Source organism: Dunckerocampus dactyliophorus, chromosome 15 (assembly GCF_027744805.1).
Source record: "Dunckerocampus dactyliophorus isolate RoL2022-P2 chromosome 15, RoL_Ddac_1.1, whole genome shotgun sequence".
Taxonomy (NCBI): domain Eukaryota; kingdom Metazoa; phylum Chordata; class Actinopteri; order Syngnathiformes; family Syngnathidae; genus Dunckerocampus; species Dunckerocampus dactyliophorus.
The window spans coordinates 19,002,545-19,024,442 of NC_072833.1; the positions used below are offsets into that span (position 1 = coordinate 19,002,545).

General features: G+C 40.9%; 1 protein-coding gene across 1 annotated transcript; it reads left to right on the forward strand.

The window, feature by feature from the left end:
• Window positions 1-120: 120 nt before the first annotated feature.
• gba2 (glucosidase, beta (bile acid) 2) lies at window positions 121-19,993 on the forward strand. The gene is made up of 18 exons (XM_054753518.1): window positions 121-243; window positions 4,327-4,881; window positions 7,676-7,767; window positions 9,728-9,843; window positions 9,928-10,146; window positions 10,270-10,509; window positions 10,586-10,688; window positions 12,741-12,894; window positions 12,967-13,092; window positions 13,217-13,401; window positions 13,475-13,579; window positions 13,656-13,763; window positions 13,845-13,996; window positions 14,084-14,190; window positions 14,513-14,655; window positions 14,756-14,871; window positions 17,259-17,450; window positions 17,520-19,993. Exons 2-18 carry the CDS (start codon window positions 4,688-4,690, stop codon window positions 17,733-17,735), a joined length of 2,568 nt encoding a protein of 855 aa, XP_054609493.1. The 5' UTR covers window positions 121-243; window positions 4,327-4,687; the 3' UTR covers window positions 17,736-19,993.
• The last annotated feature ends 1,905 nt before the right edge of the window (window positions 19,994-21,898 follow it).

Below are 21,898 nucleotides of genomic sequence, written 5' to 3' on the forward strand. Positions count from 1 at the left end.
TTGGGTGGTGGAATGCGACAAAGTATACATTAATAACTGTCCTATTGTCACGTGATATCAGACGACCATAACTAGATAGATCAAAAAGTACCCCCCCCTTTTTTAGCCAAAATGGTATCCCCGATTGATTGTGTGCGGTGGTCCGGGTAAGCTAGCTTGCTGTCAGTCAGTTGACTTCCTGGCTGCTAGCATAAGAAAACGCTCCATTAATTTGAAATTAAACGCCTGTGGTTGCTCTTGAAGGTACGCTGATGATAATATGTCCACTTCAGATAACTAGTTAGTTTTTTAAGGAAAGGCTGAAGAGTGTACCTTTCTCGCTCCTTAAAACCAGTAACAACAAGAGTAACTAGATGATGCGATGTCAGTAGATAGTGCGTGTGAATGCTAATGAGCTGAATCAGAACTGAAATGGTGTTAAAATATATGAATGTTGAAATGTACCACGCATGGAGGAGTAGTTTGGAAGCTGAAGAGCTGAAGCTGGGCTGAAATGCAATTGAAGTGGATGATTGCTGAAACGGCTAGAACCTAAACAGCTGAAGTAGAACTAAAATGCTGTGGAAATGTGCTGAAATGTAGAATGAATGCATGAATGATTAGAAAGTCAGAGTAACAAGAATTGTGGGACGTTTATTAACAACTGAAATGCTATCATGCTAACATTAGCTTGCTAAAATCTGACATATAAAAACTAGGATTAAAGGATTAGAATAATTACAGGTTTTAATTTAATTAATTGTGATCACTCTCCGTTAGCAGCTGTCTGAAATATGTTTTTGTTGGGCAGGATTTTATATATTTGTATGTGTTAACAGCTCCAAATGAACTGAATATGTCAATCAAAGATACCACACAACTCTAAAAATGTCTCTTTAATAGTAGCATAACATTTGAATCACGCTTTCAACCGTGTCATTATGAGCAATTAGGGGTTGCGTTCAAGACAAAATGTAATTTAAGCTAAACTTACTTGTTTTCAGTGTATTTTCCAGCATACTTAAATGTAACAAATTGTGCATACATTAATAGTTAGGAAGTGAGTGATAAGAATGTCAACCTCATGTTTTTCTTTATCTTCCTGTTTATTTACGCGCACACACATTATAAAGCCGTTTTTGTGATGTTAGGAGTGCCGCTGAATGCATCTCACGTTCTTGTAATGAGAATGAGGAAGTGTCATTCTCAGGATGAACGGGTGTTGATGTGTTCAGGTTAGATCGAAGTTCTAAAAGACCGTCAGACGCTGTGTGACTATGTGTGGGTCTGCCGTCATAACAGAGGCATACTTGCTCTGGTGCGCATGCGTTAATTACACACACAAAAATGAATGTGAAAGGATGTGTTATAACATGTACAATGCTTTGAATGCTTGTCGCTATGGTGACGTAGTGCTTCGAATACGATATGTAAATCAGGCATGACTTGCACTGTTCTGTACTCGTACTCTGTCACAAAACGCTTTTGCGCAAAGCCTTCCTTATGACAAGAAAAGTAAACGATAGCATGAACTGACTGATACAGTGTCATAATATTTAGCCAAAGACGTGATTATGCCTTTATACTCCGTCAAACAGGACAATATTTAGTTGTATTACTGTTTTGCAATTTGCAGTTGCTACTAAACTGTATACTTGAATTCTGAATACTTTGCTCTGATCTCGTTTGGTAGACACTACTAAATGCACTGTTTGTTACCAATAAATGTACTTTACAATTCGAGACAAGTGTATTTAATTATATGGGTTAAGGTTTGTAGGTTTTTATATAAGACCCCGCTGAATTTAATTATGTTGTCATATCGTGATGCATCCCAGAAATATCGCGAAACATGCTAAGGTCCATATCACCCAACCCTACTTTGAATGTCATTGAATGTAGTTACATGGGTTCCTAATTCCAGTAGGATTTGTTCAGCAGGCCCTCGTAACATGGCAGTGATATCAAATGTTATGAATGTAGTCCTTCCAACTGCATTGTTCTTAGTCTGTGGGTTGTATCTGCCATGTTCCTTGTTGTCATGGTGATGTGATCTTTAATACACTCCTGATCAAAATATTAAGAGAAGTTGAAAAATTGCTAGAATTTGCATTTTGCACATTTGGATCTTAATGAGGTTTTAAGTAGAGCAACAATATGCAAAAGCAAAAAGGGGGAGTGAGACAAAAATCTTTTCGAACTTGTAATTAAAAAAAAAAAAAAAAAGATATAGGCTGTTTATCACCTGATCAAAAGTTTAAGACCACAGGCTATAAAAGCCAAAATCTGCTCAAAATGTAAATTTTCTGTCAGGCATTCACACTTTCATGCCCTCCTGATGGCTAAAGCTAAGAAGCTTTCTCTTTTTGAACGTGGTCGAATTGTCGAGCTGCATAAGCAAGGCCTCTCGCAGCGTGCCATTGCTGCTGAGGTTGGGCGCAGTAAATTAGTCATTCTACATTTTTTGAAAGATCCTGAGCATTATGGAACAAAAAAGTCAAGCGGTAGACCCAAAAAAAATCACACCTGCGCTGAGCCGGAGGATCCGATTGGCTGTCCATCAAGACACAGGGTGGTCTTCCACCCACATTAAGACCCTTACTGGTGCCGACTGCAGCGCAATAACCATCAGACGGCATCTGCGGGAATAAGGTTTAAAAAACAAAAACAAATTCAAAGACCTCGTCTCCTTCAACGCCACAAAACTGCCCGTTTAGACTTTGCCAGGGAGCATCAAACATGGGATATTGAAAGGTGGAAAAAAGTTTTATTCTCTGATGAGGAAAAAATGTAACCTTGACGGTCCAGATGGCTTCCAACGTTACTGGCATGACAAGGAGATCCCTCCTGAGAGGTTTTCTACCCACAGTGGAGGGGGGTCCATCATGATCTGGGATGCTTTTTCATTCAGTAAAACACTGGAGCTTCAGGTGGTGCAGGGTCGTCAAATGGCAGTGCTTAGGTGCAGATGTTGCAGCGGGCATCCCACATGACTGAGGGCCCTCGTCTGTGTGGTAACAGCTGGGTTTTTCAACAGGACAACGCTGCAGTTCACAATGCTTGCTTGACCAAGGATTTCTTCAGGGAGAATAACATCACTCTTTTGGATCATCCTGCATGTTCCCCTCATTTAAATCCCATAGAGAACATTTGGGGATGGATGGCAAGGGAAGTTTATAAAAATGGCCATCAGTTCCAGACAGTTGATGCCCTTCGTGAAGCCATCTTCACCACTTGGAGCAATGTTCCCACTAGCCTCCTGGAAACACTCGCATCAAGCATGGAGCTACTCATTGCTGAGTCCTACTGAGAACATTTTTTGTTCTGGTTTGGAGAGTTTTTTGTTATTTTTTGAGTGATGGTCTTAAACCTTTGATCAGCTGATAAACAGCCTATTTCAGTTTAATTGTTGTTTTCAATAAATTACTTTTCCAAAGTGCTTTTTGTCTCACTCCCCCTTCTTGCTTTTGCATATTGTAGCTCTACTTAAAACCTCATTAAGATCCAAATGTGCAAAATGCAAATTCTAGCAATTTTTCAACTGGTCTTAAGATTTTGATCAGGAGTGTATTTATCCAGACTGTTGAAATATCTTCGACAACAAGGACTCTTGCCTCTATTGGTCCTCCATTTAGCTTGATGTAGATTTTGCCATTAATGCTCCAAGTACTTTGCATCTTTCCCCACTTCCTCAAGTTTCGTGCTTTCTTGGCGATGTCAGCGTTGCGTTTTGTCAGATGCTCATTCATGTAGACGTTTTTACGTTTCAGTTTCTTATAATTCGGAGCCACATGAGGATCACATCGTTCATTCTTGCATTCTGATCCATCTCCTCAATTATATTTTTCATTTGGTCAATGATTTTTTTTCCGTTGCTTCTTTCTCTTCCTCGAGCGACGCGCAAGGCTGCATTATCATCCAGTAGTACCTTTATATCATCTTGTAGTACCTTTTATATCTTCTCATAGTGCCTTGGTATGCTTGCACAGTGCTCTATTTTCCTCCTTATGGTTTATTACTTCATCATGGACCTCTGAGAATCTCTTCTTGAGGCTGTTCTGTGATTGTATATTTTCAATCTGTGTTAGTTAGCAGACCACTTAGATCTTGCCTTATTTGTGCTACAGCTTCCTGCTTTTGCTCTTTCATCTCCTTCTTCATCTTTGTCATCGACATGTTCAGATCATTCTGGACCTGGATTCAAGTTGAGGGTGTCAGCAACCTGCTCTGGTCTTGTGTTCCACAAGTGTAGTCAGAAAAGCACCCAAATAGTTCAAAGCTCTACATGTGTTTAATTGACAGCCTAGATTTGTTGAACTGAAGTGTTTGTCTTTTATCTCATTGTAGGTGTCACTCCTGCTTTGGCGTCTGCTGTTATATTGCCAACAAACAGCATCCCAGGCTGCACAAAGAAGAGGTTTGCAGGCGGATTTGAATTTAAACTTCATATATAATGGCGCTAGGTCCACCTACTTAAAGGCGCTTTAATATCCGGTTTGCCCCTGACCCAGAAATAAACATAAGTGTCAAACCGGTTTGTGTCAAAGTGGAGACTTGACTCATTGTGAAGCTCTCCTTGAACATTTTGTGTTGTTTCTATGACAAACACACACGGTTGACTAAAGGTAGTGACAGTGTCATTTTGTAAACACTGAAGCTGCTGCTTCCCTGCTTGGACTTTGTTTGCCCCCCAAAAAAATACTTCAAAATGAGTGCAGATTGGGGGGAGAAATCCACAGCAGACCTCATGAGCAGGTATGTCTCCAAGGAAGAAGGTCACAGAGTGCCCACGGCAGGATGGCGCATCTGTTTGGCCCATGAGTTCAAGGAGAAGAGGAAGCCTTTCCAAGCCAAGGATGTGTCGCTGAGTAATCTTGTGGAGCACTATGGACTTGGAATCAGGTGAGGATCTGGTTTGTAACTTAGCCTTCATGCATTGTGAATGGCTCAAAAAGACACATTTTCATATGCCGTATTAACTACTATAAGTGGATCTTTCTACCTGTCCTACCTCTCCCTGTGTCACCTGAAGTGCAGAAATGTCATTTAGTCCTCTGGCGAGCCCTCATTTCAAACCACTTGAGGTTAAACATGCGAAAAAATGTAGTGTGTTGACTGTATTGCTGCGAAGTATTGATATTGACAAACCAGCAAATTGTGCTATAAAATGTTCTGCCATAACACTTGAAATGCACAGAAATCTGTCACATCACACACATGTGAACACAGTGAACTTTCAAGTCGCTCTGCATGCATGCATGTTGCAATCGGGCGGACAAACAACCTGCCTGCTCAGCTTTTCCCACTTTCCATCCAAGGCGTGGCAGCTTTGTCGCCACGGCAACATTCGTTAATTATTGCACCGGTGTTGACAGAAAAGGCCGGTTGTTAAAGAAAGACAGTAGGATTGTGAAAGGCACACCTGTAGCCCTCTTGGGAGATCGAAATAGGTGTACTATAGGCACTATATTACAATACACTGTAATAAGCTTAACAGCCTGGAGATCGGGAAGACCTGGGTTCGATTCTCTCCTGGGCATTTCTGTGTGGAGTTTGCATGTTCTCCCCGTGTGCGCGTGGGTTTTCTCCGGGCACTCCGGCTTCCTCCCACATTCCCAAAAACATGCAGGTGAGGTTAATTGGCGACTCTAAATTGTCCATAGGTATGACTGTGAGTGTGAATGGTTGTTTGTCTATATGTGCCCTGCGATTGGCTGTGTCTATATGTGCCCTGCGATTGGCTGGCGATCAGTCCAGGGTGTACCCCACCTGTCGCCCGAAGTCAGCTGGGATAGGCTCCAGCATGCCCTCGCGACCCTAATGAGGATAAGCGGTATAGAAAATGGATGGATGGATGGATGTAATAAGCTTCTAAATTGTGGAGTCTTTTACATACATTTGTTAATAATAGTAGGAAAGGAACAGAGCAAACATAGATAGCATTTAAATCATTGCCCCTGTCCTTGCTCACCCTGTGGAATAACAAGACTGGAGGGAAAAAAGAATAGAGTATCCTGCCATTGCCATGATGACATGCTGTGATGGATTCCATTGCTCCCTACTTAAGTGGAGCTGCATGGGTGGGCTGATCTGTTGTTTAGTTTGAGAATGAAAAATGTCCCAGTCATCACATGATTGTAGCTGCAATGTATCTTTGGTTCAGTATTTCTTTTGCATCATTATTAGCAGCATTAGTGGTGCATCACATTTGGAATTTCGCCCATCATCCACAGTCCTTACGTGAAACATGAACACACGTCTTTCGCTTTTCTGTGCATTTTAAAGAGAGAAAAACAGAGGGAGCAAACAATGCATGTCATAGGACACACCTATTTTGACTATAAAGCCCTCTAAAAAAACCTCAGTTTCATGGCTTTATATACATGCTGTGACCATGCAGTAACAAGTACATTCATGATAAATTGTAATACCTACAGAATTTTGTCATATTTTCATCATTTAAAACCTTAGCAGAACTTCTTTCCTGGGCGCATTGATTTTCACAGAGCCCATTGACGCTCACGCAACTTCCGTCAACATTGGCAGCATAGAAAGCACGTGTCTGTTTGCAACTACTAATCATACCAGACGTTGTGAGAGCCGCCACTGACAGCTTCTTTTGGACAAATGAGGATCTAGAACCTTATCTTTTGGAGCCTGAAAATACGGAGAATGAGCTACAGGTTTTAGAAGTGGAGCCCACAAGAAGAGAGAGTGAAACGTAGGAGCAGATGGGGGGCAATTCATTACACCGGCATGACTTGGTGGTGTAAATGTGGAGCTTGCCAAGCTACACCGACAGAAATTGAGTGTTTCCGCTGCACTGAGTGGTGTAGTGTTACCATCGATGGAAAGGCTTCGTGTGTATGGCAAGGAGGACATTGATCCAAGAGATTGCATCACAACGAACAAAGAATGGTTAGCGCTAACAAACCCTGCAGTGATCGAAACTTTTTTTCCACATACCCAAAATAAACTGGAAAAGACACCCCAGACTAGCTGGACCATACAACATTCCATCGAGTATGTAGTACCATGATATTGACTGTGATACATGGAGCACATACTGTAGCACATGATATTACAACACAGTCCATCTAAGTGTGTATCAACCAAACATGGAATATGGGCTAATACTTAACAGATAATTTGCTTGTCTATTTGTAGTTGTTCATTTGCTTGTTCTTGTTTCCTAGTCAGTACAGATAGGTGTCCTGTCGCATTGTTTTGGAGTGGGCCCCTTATGGCTCGGTTGTGGCATGAGTCGCTGCGTCACTATGCCAGAAAAATAGTTCTTCGTGTTAGCTGCTACAGTAACACTGTTGCCGTTTTTTAGGGCTTTATAGTCAAAATAGGTGTGTCCCATATGTTAGCGCCCACATGCTAGCTGTTTTTTAGCTATTTTTCTCTCTTTTAGAATGCACAGAAAAGTGAAAGACGTGTGGTCATGTTTCAGGAACGTGGATGATGGCCTATATTTAAAAAAAAAAAGTACAGTTTTCCTTGAACATTTTGGAAAATATAGTACATTCAGAAAGTATTTAGTATGCATTTTTCTATGTAGTATTATTCCAAAATGGCATCAATAATTTTTTCTCCTCAAATCAACATGAATATGGCCTAGCTTTAAGTCCAGCAATCTTTCCATAGAAATGTAGGAAATCACCTAATAATGGACCCTTTTGTGTTCATCCAGGTATTTAAAATGGTGGTACAAGAAGACACAGGTGGAAAGGAAGGCGCCATTCATCGATATGTTTCATGCCCAACCATTGCGGCAAATATACGGTGGGTTCACGCGGCGCTGCAACATTTACATTTACATTTTGTCAGGAAGGTGTCATTCCAGTGTTTCCGACAAGACTGCAGCCTCGCTATCTGTGATGTGTAGCTAGATGACATCATTATCTCATTTGCATGATGTATGTCCTTGTCATTTTTATGGACCCAGTGGGGGAGACAAAAAGTGAGCAAACAACATGAAAAGCAAAACAAATGTTTAGAAATACAAATTAACTTTCTTTTGTCGTTTCTTTGTGTGTGTGTGTGTGTGTGTGTGTGTGTGTGTGTGTGTGTGCGTTGCGTGTTTGTTTTTTTAAATGTCACAAGCAAGATGGACCTGTTTTTTTTAGTTTGGGGAGTAGGGCATAACAGGACCTGCTGCTTGTTGAGAAGAGCGATAAATTAGAGCGTGATCCCAGACTACAGAGGCAGGAACAAAGTACAGGTACAACTTTTTAGAGCAGGAAAAGGCTCAAACTAGCAGAAGGCAATTGTTTTCTAAATTGTCCATAGGTATGAATGTGAGTGTGAATGGTTGTTTGTCTATATGTGTCCTGCGATTGACTGGCGACCAGTCCAGGGTGTACCCCGCCTGTCGCCCAGTCAGCTGGGATAGGCTCCAGTATACCCCCGCGCCCTTAATGAGGATAAGCGGTGCAGACCTTGGTATAGTAAGGGAACAAAATGCAAAACATAAAACTGCTTAGCTTTTGTTGTTGAATTATTTTTAAAATGAAGCATGAAAATGCAGTTTCCAGTTGTTGATTTTTGGTGTTGATAAAGGTATCCCATTGACTTTGTGCTCAAAGGAATGTCGCCATTATTTGTTTCGTAGTCAGACATGTTTACTTTGACTATCCCAGCAGTAAACACTGTGAAACAGGTGATGGTAAAGTGCGCAACAGTTGACAGCTGGCGGCAGCGTGCAGTGATACGGCGAGCGATTGCGATATTTTCGCGACCATAAGGCGCACCGTATTAAAAGGCGCAGTCTCAGTTACAGGTGCTATTTCTGTATTTAACACATACTTAAGGCGCACCGTATTATTGGGCGCAGGCATGGTCAAACATAGACTAGCATGCATGCTAGCGTATGTTTTCAAAAAGGCAGGAGGAGCAAAACAGTTCGGTTGTACTTTATTGAAGAATTTAACAATGTACTCACGTTATTTTTGATCAATCCTCATCCACAAATCCATCAAAGTCCTCATCTTCTGTTCAACACCAATAGATCAAACAAGGGAGTGATCAGACACGCTGGCATCGATTGGCGTAACCTGTGGCAAGCTGTCAAACTGAAATCGTTGTGGTTTTACATGCTAGTGTCGATTCTCGTGCCAATACGGGACCAAGTGCGTCCCTTGTCGGCTCAATATGGGTGTTGGCGACCTGACGTGACACAGCACACATGCACATTCATGTCATGTTTGTGTTGTCTTGACATGAATCGTCATGTCGCCATCGTACGGAAACCAGTTTTTGTGAACAGCTTTGAAATCGACATATGCTATACACGTGTTTACGGAAATCAGCCGATACTAATCGGTAGGCAATCGATGAGCGCATCCTTAATATATATAAAATATATCTACAATTAGAGGAAGGCTTATACAGTGTGAAATTTTTGTGGTGCTACGTACTTGATAGTTTTGGGGTTTGACCTTTGTTTCGTGTTGTCACCGTAGGGCATCGCTTGGTGTGAGTTCCAAACGTGGGGAAAGAATGCATAGTAATACGCACCCTTATACCCATAAAACTTTTCTATAAATACAAACATCTAATGTATGGCATCACAAGAATGTGTTTGAGCCCCATTATAATGTGTTTATGAGAGAGGACAAACAGGTAGCGCCTAATCTATCTATCTGTGGCGGTTCAAATTTATTTGTGGCGGCTAAACTGCATGGCAAAACACTGCCTCATGAATTTGCAAGGAGTGGACAATGAAGTCATTGACATTTGGTAGGGGCTCCGCTTGGAGGTATTGGAGGAGGTACCATCACCAGAGGATGGAGGGGGGAGTTCTGCAGGTGGCAGCTGACCCCTGGGATGTACCACTACAAAACTGTCACCGCCAATCAGGTACATATGTTACTGGAAAAGATGACACATTATGCACTACAAGAAGCTGTCTTAAAAATAATTTTGTTGTTGTTGTTTTTTTAGTTCACAGTGTGTTTACGCCGCGGGGGCCAAACAGTTTACCAGCAGGTGCTCTCCATCGAGCGCCCTCCGACGCTGCAGGGCTGGAACTGGGGCTACTGCGGCGAGTACGCCTTCTATCACGCCTTGTACCCACGCGCCTGGACTGTCTATCACCTCCCTGGGCAAAATGTCACGCTCACCTGCAGACAGGTTTCCCCCGTCATTCCTCATGACTACAAGGTAGGAGACGCACATTCACTAGATAGATAGATACGGAACAGATCACATCAAATTTGTAGTGCAATTACTAGCTAATCACTAGCTTTGTAATCGACAAGACTGTGACGCAGTAACTCCTTACAGGACTCCAGCCTGCCAGTGGCGGTGTTTGTTTGGGACGTGGAGAACAAGAACGACTACGCCCTGGATGTCACCATTATGTTTACCATGGTCAATGGGTCCGGACACAAGGATGACAAAGGCGGGGGCCACTGGAATGAACCATTTCATCTTGAAAAGGAGGGGGAGGCAGTGTCTGGTGTCTTGCTACATCATTCCACCACTGTGAACCCTTATACTTTATGCATCGCAGCACGGGGGCAGGTTTGATATCCTATGTGGATTTTTGAGGGTTCCCTTGCACATGCGCATTCCGGTAAAATGTTTTGCTTTTGTTCAGCCTCACAAGGAAATCAGCCATCAGACTGCATTCCGTCCAAAAGGAACCTGCAGCAGCTTGTGGAGTGACCTCATCACAGATGGACGCCTGGACTCTCCTACAGGTCAGCCTCTTTAAAGGTCCCACATTATTCTACTTTTCAACCATTTTAAACAAGTGTCAGATATGCTACAATGGTGTATTGGAAGTGTGTTGTCTACTGGAATTTAGACAGTTTAAAAGTGCTTTTAGTTAGCCCTGCTGGTCTGTGGGAACAGTCACGTCAAGAATCATGTCTTCAAGGAAGGTAAAAGTAACCTTAAATATTAATTTATCCCTTTCATTCATCATTTACAGTATGTGTATGCATATGGGTGACTCTCCTGAAAAGGGCACCAGAGAAGGTGCTCTCACTTTGAGGGGCATGACAAACAAACTACAGTGATTTGAAGCTACAGCCATTTAAAAATATACTGCAAACATATTGAATAAACAGGGTAAACAGTGTTGAATACTTTTTCTTCGTATCCCTTTTGTATAAAAAATGATCTGATGTCAATTTCGGTCCATTTGCGCATCAGAATTTGGTCCATTCACTAGCTCTGTGTTAGGTGCAGCATACGTGTCGCCATTATGTCACGTCCTGGTCAGCCCTACAACACCAAAAATGGTAAGCTGGAGAAAAAAAACTTCACAGAAAAAGCCTGACCATCATAAACCACAAAGTACACAATATCATTTTTTATTACTGTTTATGTGTTTGCACAGGATAAAGTAAAGAAATGTTGAGGCACTTGATAGTCACACGGAAAATTTGACATGCACATGTACAAATGTCAAGTTTTTTTTCGAAACCTTTGACATAAAATCATTTATTTACTCAAACAAATAGCACATCAATAATTTTTTTAAAGTAAATAAATTAGAGCTTTTTATGTCAGATTTCAGTAAACAGTGCCCTGCTGCTTTGAAATATACCAAAATGTGATATTTTCTTGCAGGTTTTTCTTCATAAACTGAAAACAGAACAAGCGGTCCTTTATTATAATATGCAAATTGGTTAGAAAGTAACACTTTTAATTTTTGCTTGCGTTGTCACGCTTTTGGTACCCTTTTCAGGAGAATGACCCCAATGCATTTTGAATTGTTTTCTGTATGCCAAACTATAATTGTGAAACTATAAAAACATGTTTTGTGCTTTCTGGAACGGATTAAGTGGATTTACATGATTTCTTATGGGAAAAATTGACTTGGTTAGTGTCCGTTTTGGTTAGAGTTGGACATTCTGGAACAAATTATTGACACTAACCAAGGTTCCAGTGTAATTTGTCTTAAAGTGAATGGCTGGAGCTGGGATTTTTTGGTGATGGTCTTATAGACCTCTCCAATCTGATGGACTCTCGCTACCCTCTTTTTCATGCCTTCGGATATTTCCATTGCTCTTGGCATTGTTGATTTGAATTTGACCACAGTGGTTTGGTTGGATTCCTCTCTCTTTTAATGAATGCAGGCCAAATCCTTTCCCAAGCATGTCTAATTTACTTGGACTGCTTAAATAATTTATTTAGCACCCAAATGTGTGCACCCTTGTGTTTGTTACCTGCTTGACTTACAAATGCAGCAGCCGGGGGTTAGCTTTCACCATGTTTGATGTAGTTTTTAAGCTGCTTAAACTTAAGTACATGTTATTGGTAAACATATACCTTACATTTCATACATAAAAAGTGGTGATAAAGTAAGAAAATCATGGTAATCATCATTTAAACTACTCAAGGGGTTCACAAACTTTCAAGCAGCGCTCTACAGTATATGGTGTTGTTGCACTGCTGTTGGTACATTCAGGTCAGATTAAAGTTATAAAAGAGTGTCAGACTGTGTGACTGTGGGGATGCTACACTACAGAGGGGTATGGCTTGATGTGTTTCTGTTAATTATGCAGATTTTTTAAACAATAAATGTATTGCTATCGTTAATGTTATTTTTGACAGCCGTACTTTTTACATATCCACTGTAACACTGCACTAACATAATAAATGCCATCTATCACATACAACCATGTTAACATAAAGGAGTTGGACAAGGAGCTATGGGAGCTACAGTGCAAAAAGGTTACTTTAAAAGACAGCCTTTTTTTTTATTATTGTTTTGTGACAAATCACCCAACTTCCTCCTGCAGGCTCCAGCCCGCCGACTCCCAAAGGAGAGAAGGTGGCAGCAGCATTGGCTGTTGGCTGCTCCGTGTTGCCTCACAGCCGGAACACCCTGGAGTTCTGCCTGGCGTGGGACATGCCCAAAATCACCTTTGGGTCTCGAGAGAGGGAGCACCACAGGTATGTTGTAGAAGCGACGTGCACTACTGAACGTATGGAGGGAAAAGAACATGCAGGTTTTTCTGCTTCCAGGAGGTACACCCGTTACTTTGGGAGCAAAGGGGATGCGTCACCTTCACTCAGCCACTATGCCCTGACTCACTACACAGAGTGGGAGAACAGCATTGAGAAGTGGCAAACACCCATACTGCAAGATCGGTAGCTCACAAAATAATGGTGTAATCACGTGAAAGCTAAGGAGAAAATAGCATCGCTCTTGTTGCTATGTTTACTCCGATTACGTATGTGGGCAATATTGATAATATTTACTTTACATTTGCAGTTCTCTCCCCTCCTGGTATAAGTCAGCCCTCTTTAACGAGCTGTACTTTGTGGCCGACGGTGGGACGGTGTGGACGGAGCTGCAAGAGGACGCCGACATCAGCGGCGGTGTGCGCAGTGAAGATGGAGGACTGCCAGCTCAGCCTGCCGTCATTAAAGAGTACGGCCGCTTTGCCTACTTAGAAGGTATGTTTAATGAACACACCTTGACTTAAGCCAGTTGCAATTTCACCAAAAAATGTGACAATTTGTCTCTCAGGTCAAGAGTACAGAATGTACAACACATACGACGTGCACTTCTACGCTTCTTTTGCACTGATCATGCTGTGGCCCAAACTTGCCTTGAGTGTGCAGTATGACATTGGTGAGAAGCCTACGCCCTCCTCCACCTTTTTTTCCAATTAAACTTGACCTGATGCCAGACCTGAATCTCCTCTCAGCTGGCAGTGTGGTCCAGCAGGATGTCACAGAGAGGTTGCATCTGATGAACGGTCAGTACGCTGCTGTCAAGGCTAAAAATGTGGTGCCTCACGACATTGGAGACCCAGGTACACCGACACAAAGCAATATTGACTTTAAAATGATGTCAGTAAATGACTCACTTATTTCCTTTTTCTCATATTTTGTAGATGATGAACCGTGGCAAAGGGTGAACGCCTACCTCATTCATGACACAGCCTACTGGAAGGACTTGAACCTGAAGTTTGTCCTGCAGGTCTACAGGGACTATCACCTCACCCAGGACAGGGACTATCTGCAGGACATGTGGCCCATCTGCCAGGTATCTGCCTGAAAGTTATTATCACCTTTTTATAATAGAAAACAGTTCAACAACATTGTTTTTTTCCTCTTCCCTGCACTCTACTAGGCAGTCATGGAGTCAGAGTTGAAGTTCGACCTGGATGGAGATGGCCTGATTGAGAACTCTGGCTTTGCCGACCAGACGTATGACGGCTGGACGGTAACTGGGCCGAGGTGAGAATTTAGAATAACTTCATTATTCTTCCAAGATATCCCTATGAATAGCACTCATGTATGTTGTGTGGCTTCATGTCTGCACTGGGCTGCATGCAGTTGGGAGGAGGAAGGAAACCAAGATAGGAAATGCAACTCCTGACAAAAGAAAGCATATGTGGGATTTTCCAGCATGTTGGCGCTCTGCCTGCTTCATATGAGCTGTTAGGTCAAGGATATATTAGAATAATTAATATAATAAACACCAAGGCCTGCAAATGTGCTTTTCTGCAAACCAGCGTGCTCATCTATCACATGCATTCATTGCATTGACGTGTTGCAGTGCATACTGTGGTGGGCTGTGGTTGGCGTCGCTGTGCGTCATGTGCAAAATGGCCACACTGGTAAACAGTGAGGAGGCGCACCAACGCTACAGAGACCTCTTGGACAGAGGCAGTGCATCATTTGATAAACTGTTGTGGAACGGTAACACCCAGCAGCCATTTATGCTGAATACATAACTCTTTGACTGCTTGTTGATGTTTTGTTTGATACTGTATGTGTGTTTTTCCTCATGACATTTTAGGCAAGTACTACAACTACGACAGCAGCAGCAGGGACCTTTCGAACAGTGCCATGTCCGACCAGTGTGCCGGGCACTGGTTCTTAAGAGCATCCGGGCTCGGAGAGGAAGACTTCCAGGTAACTAATTAGAAATACAGTATCTTACAACAGCGAGTATGCCTCTCACATTTCAGCAAAGGACAATACTAGGGGTGTAACGATGCATTTTAATAACGTTTCGATTTGTATCATGATTCGTGGTTGCTGATACGATTCAAGGACGGTATTCGTTCATTTAGAACGATACGATCCGAAATGATTCAGTAACTTTAAGTCGATTCATTAACTTTTTAGCCAGAAATTCAACCAGTGTGACTGTGAAATAAATACCTGGATACTGGACAATGCAGTGAAGTTTCCTAGTTTCCTGGTGTTTTCCCGGGAATCGGGTATAAATTAATGATGGATATGAACAAGTAAAGAACAATTAAGGGCAAATGCATTCACATTCTATTTGTATAGAGCGCAACCAACACTTCAGGTTGAATTAACAGGAGGTTAACCTTTTCTGCTGTCATTTTCAATATTCAATACATTTTCAATAAAAGTGCAACCAACATTTCAACAGTAGGTTTACCTTCTACATCTGCTTTTGCTTTTCAGCATAAAAATAATAGAATATTAATATCAAAATAAAGTGCAGCCAACATCTCTTCAGGTTGATTAACAGTAGGTATACCTGCTACTTGCCTGGACGGTCAGCGTTACGTGAAATCCCATGGCGCCTTAGTAGGTGGTTGGAGAGATTTGTCGTGTTGCCGTGGTATTTTACTTGACATTTACATATCCTACGAACAGCGAGCGACTTATTTAGAACATCTCCCTCTTTTCAAAAGCCAAAGTGTTTCCACACACTGGACTGCAATGGTCGCTTAATTATTTCTCACTGGCCAGCTTGTCCTCTGCCATCCGCCATACTGCGTTTTGTTGTCTACTGGTGCATGGCAATGACGTCACAAACAGGTAGACTGAATCGAGTAACGTTTAACATTTTATCTTTCATATAAAGAACACACATCCATATAAAGCCTGCCGGGCTTGAATCCAATGCCCTATTTCCTGGTATCAATGCAGTCAATTGATTAGCTTGTCAAACTCGTGCCATGGAGGGCCGAGACACAGCAGGTTTTCTTTCCAGCTGGTCACTGAAGCAGGTGATTTTAATGATCAACACTTCCTCTAATTTGAAGGAAGGAGCTCATCAATCGAATCACCTGCTGGAGAAACTGGTTGGAGAAAAAAACTGCAGTGTCTCGGCCCTCCATGGCACGAGATTGACACCCCTGGCATAGACCAAGCCACTTGCGCACATAACTAGTTCTCAAGTGAGTCCCGTATTTATAAACCAAACCACTTACTGTAGGTCGAACCTAAGTTTTTAAGTAATTTATAAGAAGAGGGAAGAAGCTCATCAATTAAATCACCTGCTGGAGAAACTGGTTTGAGACTTGGTCATATTTCAGAGTCGTCTGTGAACAACTTATATAGCAGTACAGTCATCCCTCACCACATCGCACTTTGAATTTAGCAGCTTCATTCTGTAACGGTTTTTCAAAATATATTAATTAATAAATCATTGCTGTGTCATCATTGACTACTATAATAATTGCCTATTATTAGTTAAAAAATGTGTATTTATTATTATTATTTAAGCAAATTAGACGTGTTTTGGCCTAAATTAAGCATTTTCAAGCATGAAAATGACTTAATGAACTAAAATACAAGTATAAGATACAAATATAAAACACATTGAAAATGAATATGAAAGACACATTGATATGTAGTACTGTATCAGTAATGTTACATTAACCACAGCAAGAAGTCCCGGTAGTAAAAAAAAAACAACAAGAAGGAACTCTCCCAATGCTAACAGGCTCTAATAGTGTTAAAAACTGTATTTAGAAGGTCATAAACAGATTTTTATGCTCCAACTATGAAAATATTCCATTTATAAATAAGGAATCCTTATTTATAATTCACTTACACAATTGAGCATCTAGGGGGCATCCTCAGGCAGTTGGAAGGAAGGTGGAGGAACACAAGGGGTCTGATATCCACCAGTTCTACCAGTGATGTCATCATGGAGGAGTGAAAGAGGGTACCAGTAACAACCTGTACAGCTCTGATGAATTCCATGCCCAAGAGGATTAAGGCAGTGCTAGATAACAGTGGTGCTCACACTAAACATTCACACTCCTCACTTCCCAGCACTCATGCAACCCCACATCATATTGCTATTATCATTATCTTGCTATACACTTGTGTTGTCAACTATTTACACAATAATGGCTGTGCGTGAACTCATTTTCAGTGGATAGTAAATCTATACTACTTTACAAGCTGTACACCGACAACTCACAATGTATATAGAAGCTTATTTTCTATTGTATTGTCTCTTGAAGCATGAAGGCTGTGTGCATCCACATGTGAAACAAGTGAGAGCCTATGAATATCATCCCATCCAGGCTTTTCCTAAAGAAAAAATCCGGACTGCACTCCAATCTGTTTTTGACTTGAATGTAATGAGCTTCGCTGGAGGTCAGATGGGTGCGGTGAATGGCATGCGGCCCGAGGGCGTGCCCGACCGCTCCAGCGTCCAATCAAATGAGGTTTGGATCGGTGTTGTTTACGGACTGGCCGCCACTATGATCTATGAGGTAAAAAGTCACAGTTTCTATTCTTATTTGCTGCAAGCCCAAACATGAATTGGCTCAATACCTTTTAAGGGAATGCTGGAGGAAGGCATGCGCACAGCAGAGGGTTGCTACCGCACTGTCTGGGAGAGGCTGGGCATGGCCTTCCAGACACCAGAAGCCTACTGCGAGAAGGCCATCTATCGCTCTCTGGCTTACATGAGGCCACTCAGCGTCTGGGCCATTCAGCTCGCTCTTGACCATTCCCGCGATGATGGGGACACATCAGTACCACAGGGGCGGCCATGAGCAGTGTTAGCGTCAGAATCATCTCATTTTAGGTTTGCTAGAAGATCATAGTGTTACTTGAATTGAGTTTTGTAATAACAGACTAACAGACCCAATCACAGCCTCTCCACATACTGTACAACGTATGTCTTGAAACACACACACACACATATGCATCTTTATGTCAAGACTAGATTGGTAGAAGGCTGCTATCATTGGTGCTTGTGAATGAAGATTTATGTCTCGGGTCAGAAACTTGAAGTAAATTTTGATATTTCATAACTTTTTACATGTACGTGGGGTAATAATATACAGAAATATTTGAATGCTGTACTAAACCGTATACAAAGAGTAGTAGTGACGAATATTTTTCTGGTTAATGTGCGGTATGAACTATAATATATAATTTGGTGCCTTGTTGCATGTTAGCCTATATCAAGTTAGCTGCAAACCTGACTATTTTATAAACACCTGCACTCATGACAATCATCCTGAATAAATCTCTTGCGCATGCATCTTATATTGTTAGAATGGATGACAATTAGGTGAATTGACGTTGCCTTTGTATTACAAGCAGGCATCCAGCAGAGGGCGACAGAAGATCATTCCTCATTTAAAGTTGCAGGACAGTATGTACATTTTGAAATGTCTGAGGTCACTATAGACTCATATACTAGCAATATCTGATGCATGCATACTCTTGTGCTCCAGGATGCATTAAATCAAAACTGAAAGCCCCTTTTCTGTTTGGTGATAATATGATAGACTTTTCTTGTAAGTCTGCCTGCAGCATCAGCACCTTGGCTCCATGGCGAATGTCATCTGCCCTTGATTCATTGGGAAATCCTGCCAGCTGGATGATCTCCCGTTCATCGCTAACAAGCCTCTTTGTTTCCTCTTGTCCTCTGTTTTTTCCTTTTTTTTATTCCTTTATTCCACATCCTGTCATTGTGTTCACTATGATGCTTCAGCGGTGCTTTTAATTACTTTATTCCAGCCATGCTGGCTAGTAAGTCTGAAGGTGTTGCTAAGGGTTTATTCTGCGAAGCGAGTTTAGTGGGTTAGCGAGCTGTGTTGAGTTGAAGGTAGCTGTCTTTTAAAGAAGCTGTATCACCAAGGTAACTTGGGCTAACCTCAACCTGGTCGGGACCAGGTCATGTCCAGGCTTTCAGCTTAAAATCAGCCATGCAAGTGCCACAGTTTCACTGTTGAAATAATTCCGAGATGGCGTCAGCATTTATTGAAAACCTACGAGGTTCCCGAGGGGACTTGGAGGAAAAAAAAATTGAAATGAGCATTCCCTGATGATATTATCCATCTATAAGCGAGATAGATTTTCAGAGGAGGGAATAGGATAGATATGCTCACACGAGCACCAGGAATAAAATGCAATATGAAATAATGATTAGGCCAACATGAGCAAAGGTAAACGTCTCCGCAATCCTTGCGCTAGTACTCACGTCAACACTGCCATCTAGTGGTCACAACGATATACAACAAGATCACGTGCTTCAGTTGTTGCTAAAATTATTTTTTAATGGGTAAGTGTTAAAATGTTAAAGTTGTGCAATGTTGAGCGTTGAATTAAAGGACTAGTACGGTATAGTTAGTATAATAAATCAGTGTTAACTTGCCCATTACATGCTCAGCATTATTTTGTCAGCCTTCCTTCGTCGCTCTATTGGTGGCGACAGTGTTGCTTTTAGCGTCCTAATTTTTTGGGAACTCCTCATAACGCTCCATAATAATTATGTGCTTATTTTTTGTGAAATACGCTGACTGGGATTGCTTCGCTTTTCAGACGAAGTAGAATATGACTTCAAACGCCCCCTTCCATGTGAACGCACACTTAGCACAAAACTTCAAAAGTAGTATGTCTGTTAATACACTTGATGCTCCCTTTACTGTCGTAACGGACTCACCAGTTGGTGAAGTATGCTTCCACCCATCTGGTAGTAAGAACAACTGTAAAATCCGTGCTAATATAATATTCACTAATATAATAATATAATATTGTTTCTGTTTCTCCTGTGATAACTTACTGGAACAGTCGTGTTAATAACTTGTGTTGGGGAAAAAATCTGGTCTCTTCCTCAAAAATTTGTTGTGGTTAACAAAGTGAAAGAAGTGTCATTTAAAATTATTCACCGACGTTATCCAGTTAAATCCCTCTTTATCAAATTCAAGTATGATGATTTAGATCTGAAATGTGCTTTTTGTGACTCCCATACTGAGACTGTTCATCTGTTTTGGAAGTGAGAATATACCCGTAAAGTGTGGCAAGATGTTTGTAGATTTATTTTAGATCATATCTGCTGTGATTTTGAGCTCCTCCTGCAAAATTTCCTTTTTGGCTTTATAAAGAATGATGCTCCAGCTGACAAGGAATATTTCTTAATTAATCTCATTTTAATTCTTGCAAAATTCTACATCCACAAATGTAAATTTGCCAAAGTGAAACCCCTTTTTTTATGTTTTCATGAAAGAACTGAAGCTGTACTTCAAACCAATATCCTCTGCTAATAACAAGAAAGCTATCTAGACTATAAATCTGTGCTCCCACTTCAATATCCTTAAATTAAATTTAATTTTCATTGCTAGTGTCCCCTGGTGTATTTCACTAATTATTATTATTATTATCTTTTATTTATTTATTTATTCATCACTTTTCTGTTACGTTTTTATTTCTTTAATCTCGATTTCTGCATGATTTCTTTTATGTGTTTTTGTTATCCAACTGTTATTTTTTAATGCCCATGGTTTGATGCAATGTTAGTGTAATTTGTAAAGCATTAATAAAGTTGAAAAATAAATAAATAACCACCGTCACGGGACCAATTAAGTCTGATTGTGAATGTTAGGTTTTGTCGAGTTGCATCTTGAGCACCAAAACTAGTTTTGTTGAACCACTTTCACCGTACACCCCCTGGGTCACTCAGCATCTTTCACTTGTGGATGTTTTTGTTTTTTTTAATTGGCACGTCTTATACCTGCAAGAGAAACCAAAGAGATAAAGTGAGATGTCCATAACGTACAAGCATAGCTTTATTTTTATTTTATATACTGTACATGTAATGCAGAAAGTATGCTTCTGCTTGTATGCTTATGAGTAATTTATCATTACATCCTCATCATTTATGTTGTTATGAATAGTATAAAATATTGTTGTAACTACTTGGGAAAAATCTCCAGAGGGAAGTGAAGCTTTGAGTTGCCAAGAAACGGCCTCAAACCTTTCATTCTCAGCAAAACAAGCCCAGGATAGGGAGATTTGAATCCCACCCCTTCTCCGTGTGTCATCGATTACTGATCGTTTGTTCACATCTTGTGTTTAAATGTGACCATTTTCTAATTGGAAGAGAAGAAAAGTTGAGGCTTGACAGATGGCTTGTAAAAAAAGTAATATTTTAAAAAGGATTATATAAATAAATTGTAATACAATTATATAATACAACATAATTATGTAAATAAATTGAAATGCAAAAATATTACAGAAATAGAAATAAAGTACATTACAGATAAAGATAAGATAAATACATTATAGATAGACGAATAAATATTATCATGGCAGTGCACAAGGCAGTATTGGAACCACACATTAGATGCTTTACGCACACTATAAACCTTCCAACCTATCCAACCTACCTCGGTGTTCCCAGGGTCACTCGTCTCTAGGCGAGTTCACCAGCTGCTGCGGTGTGAAGGTCCAAGCAGAAGCTGTAGTAGTTTTACATTTGATCAAACTTACTTACGATTTGTCAGATCAAAACGACATTGCTGCAAACGACTTCTCTCAAAACGTATGATATTTGCATCTACTTTGGACTAATTCACTACTTCCTGGTATGCTACTCCAAGCTAAGCTAAAGCTAATCGACTACAATCTGCGATCTATTTTACACATGTCTTTACATAACTACTCGTCAGCATAAATGATTAGTACTAGCAGCTGCAACTGCTGTCATTATTTTAACTTAATTTTTAGTTTTTATTTCAATTTGTGGAAAAAAGTTAATCAGTGCAAAAGTACGCTTAGGTCATGCATGCAAAGTTATATTTTGTCATTGTAGTTGTCTTCAAAGTAATGTTAAAATATCGTCTCGTCTCGTGAACCCGATATCGAGTAGCGCCTCGTCTCGTCAGCTGAGTGTTTCGTGACACCCGGACCGGACAGTATTAAACCT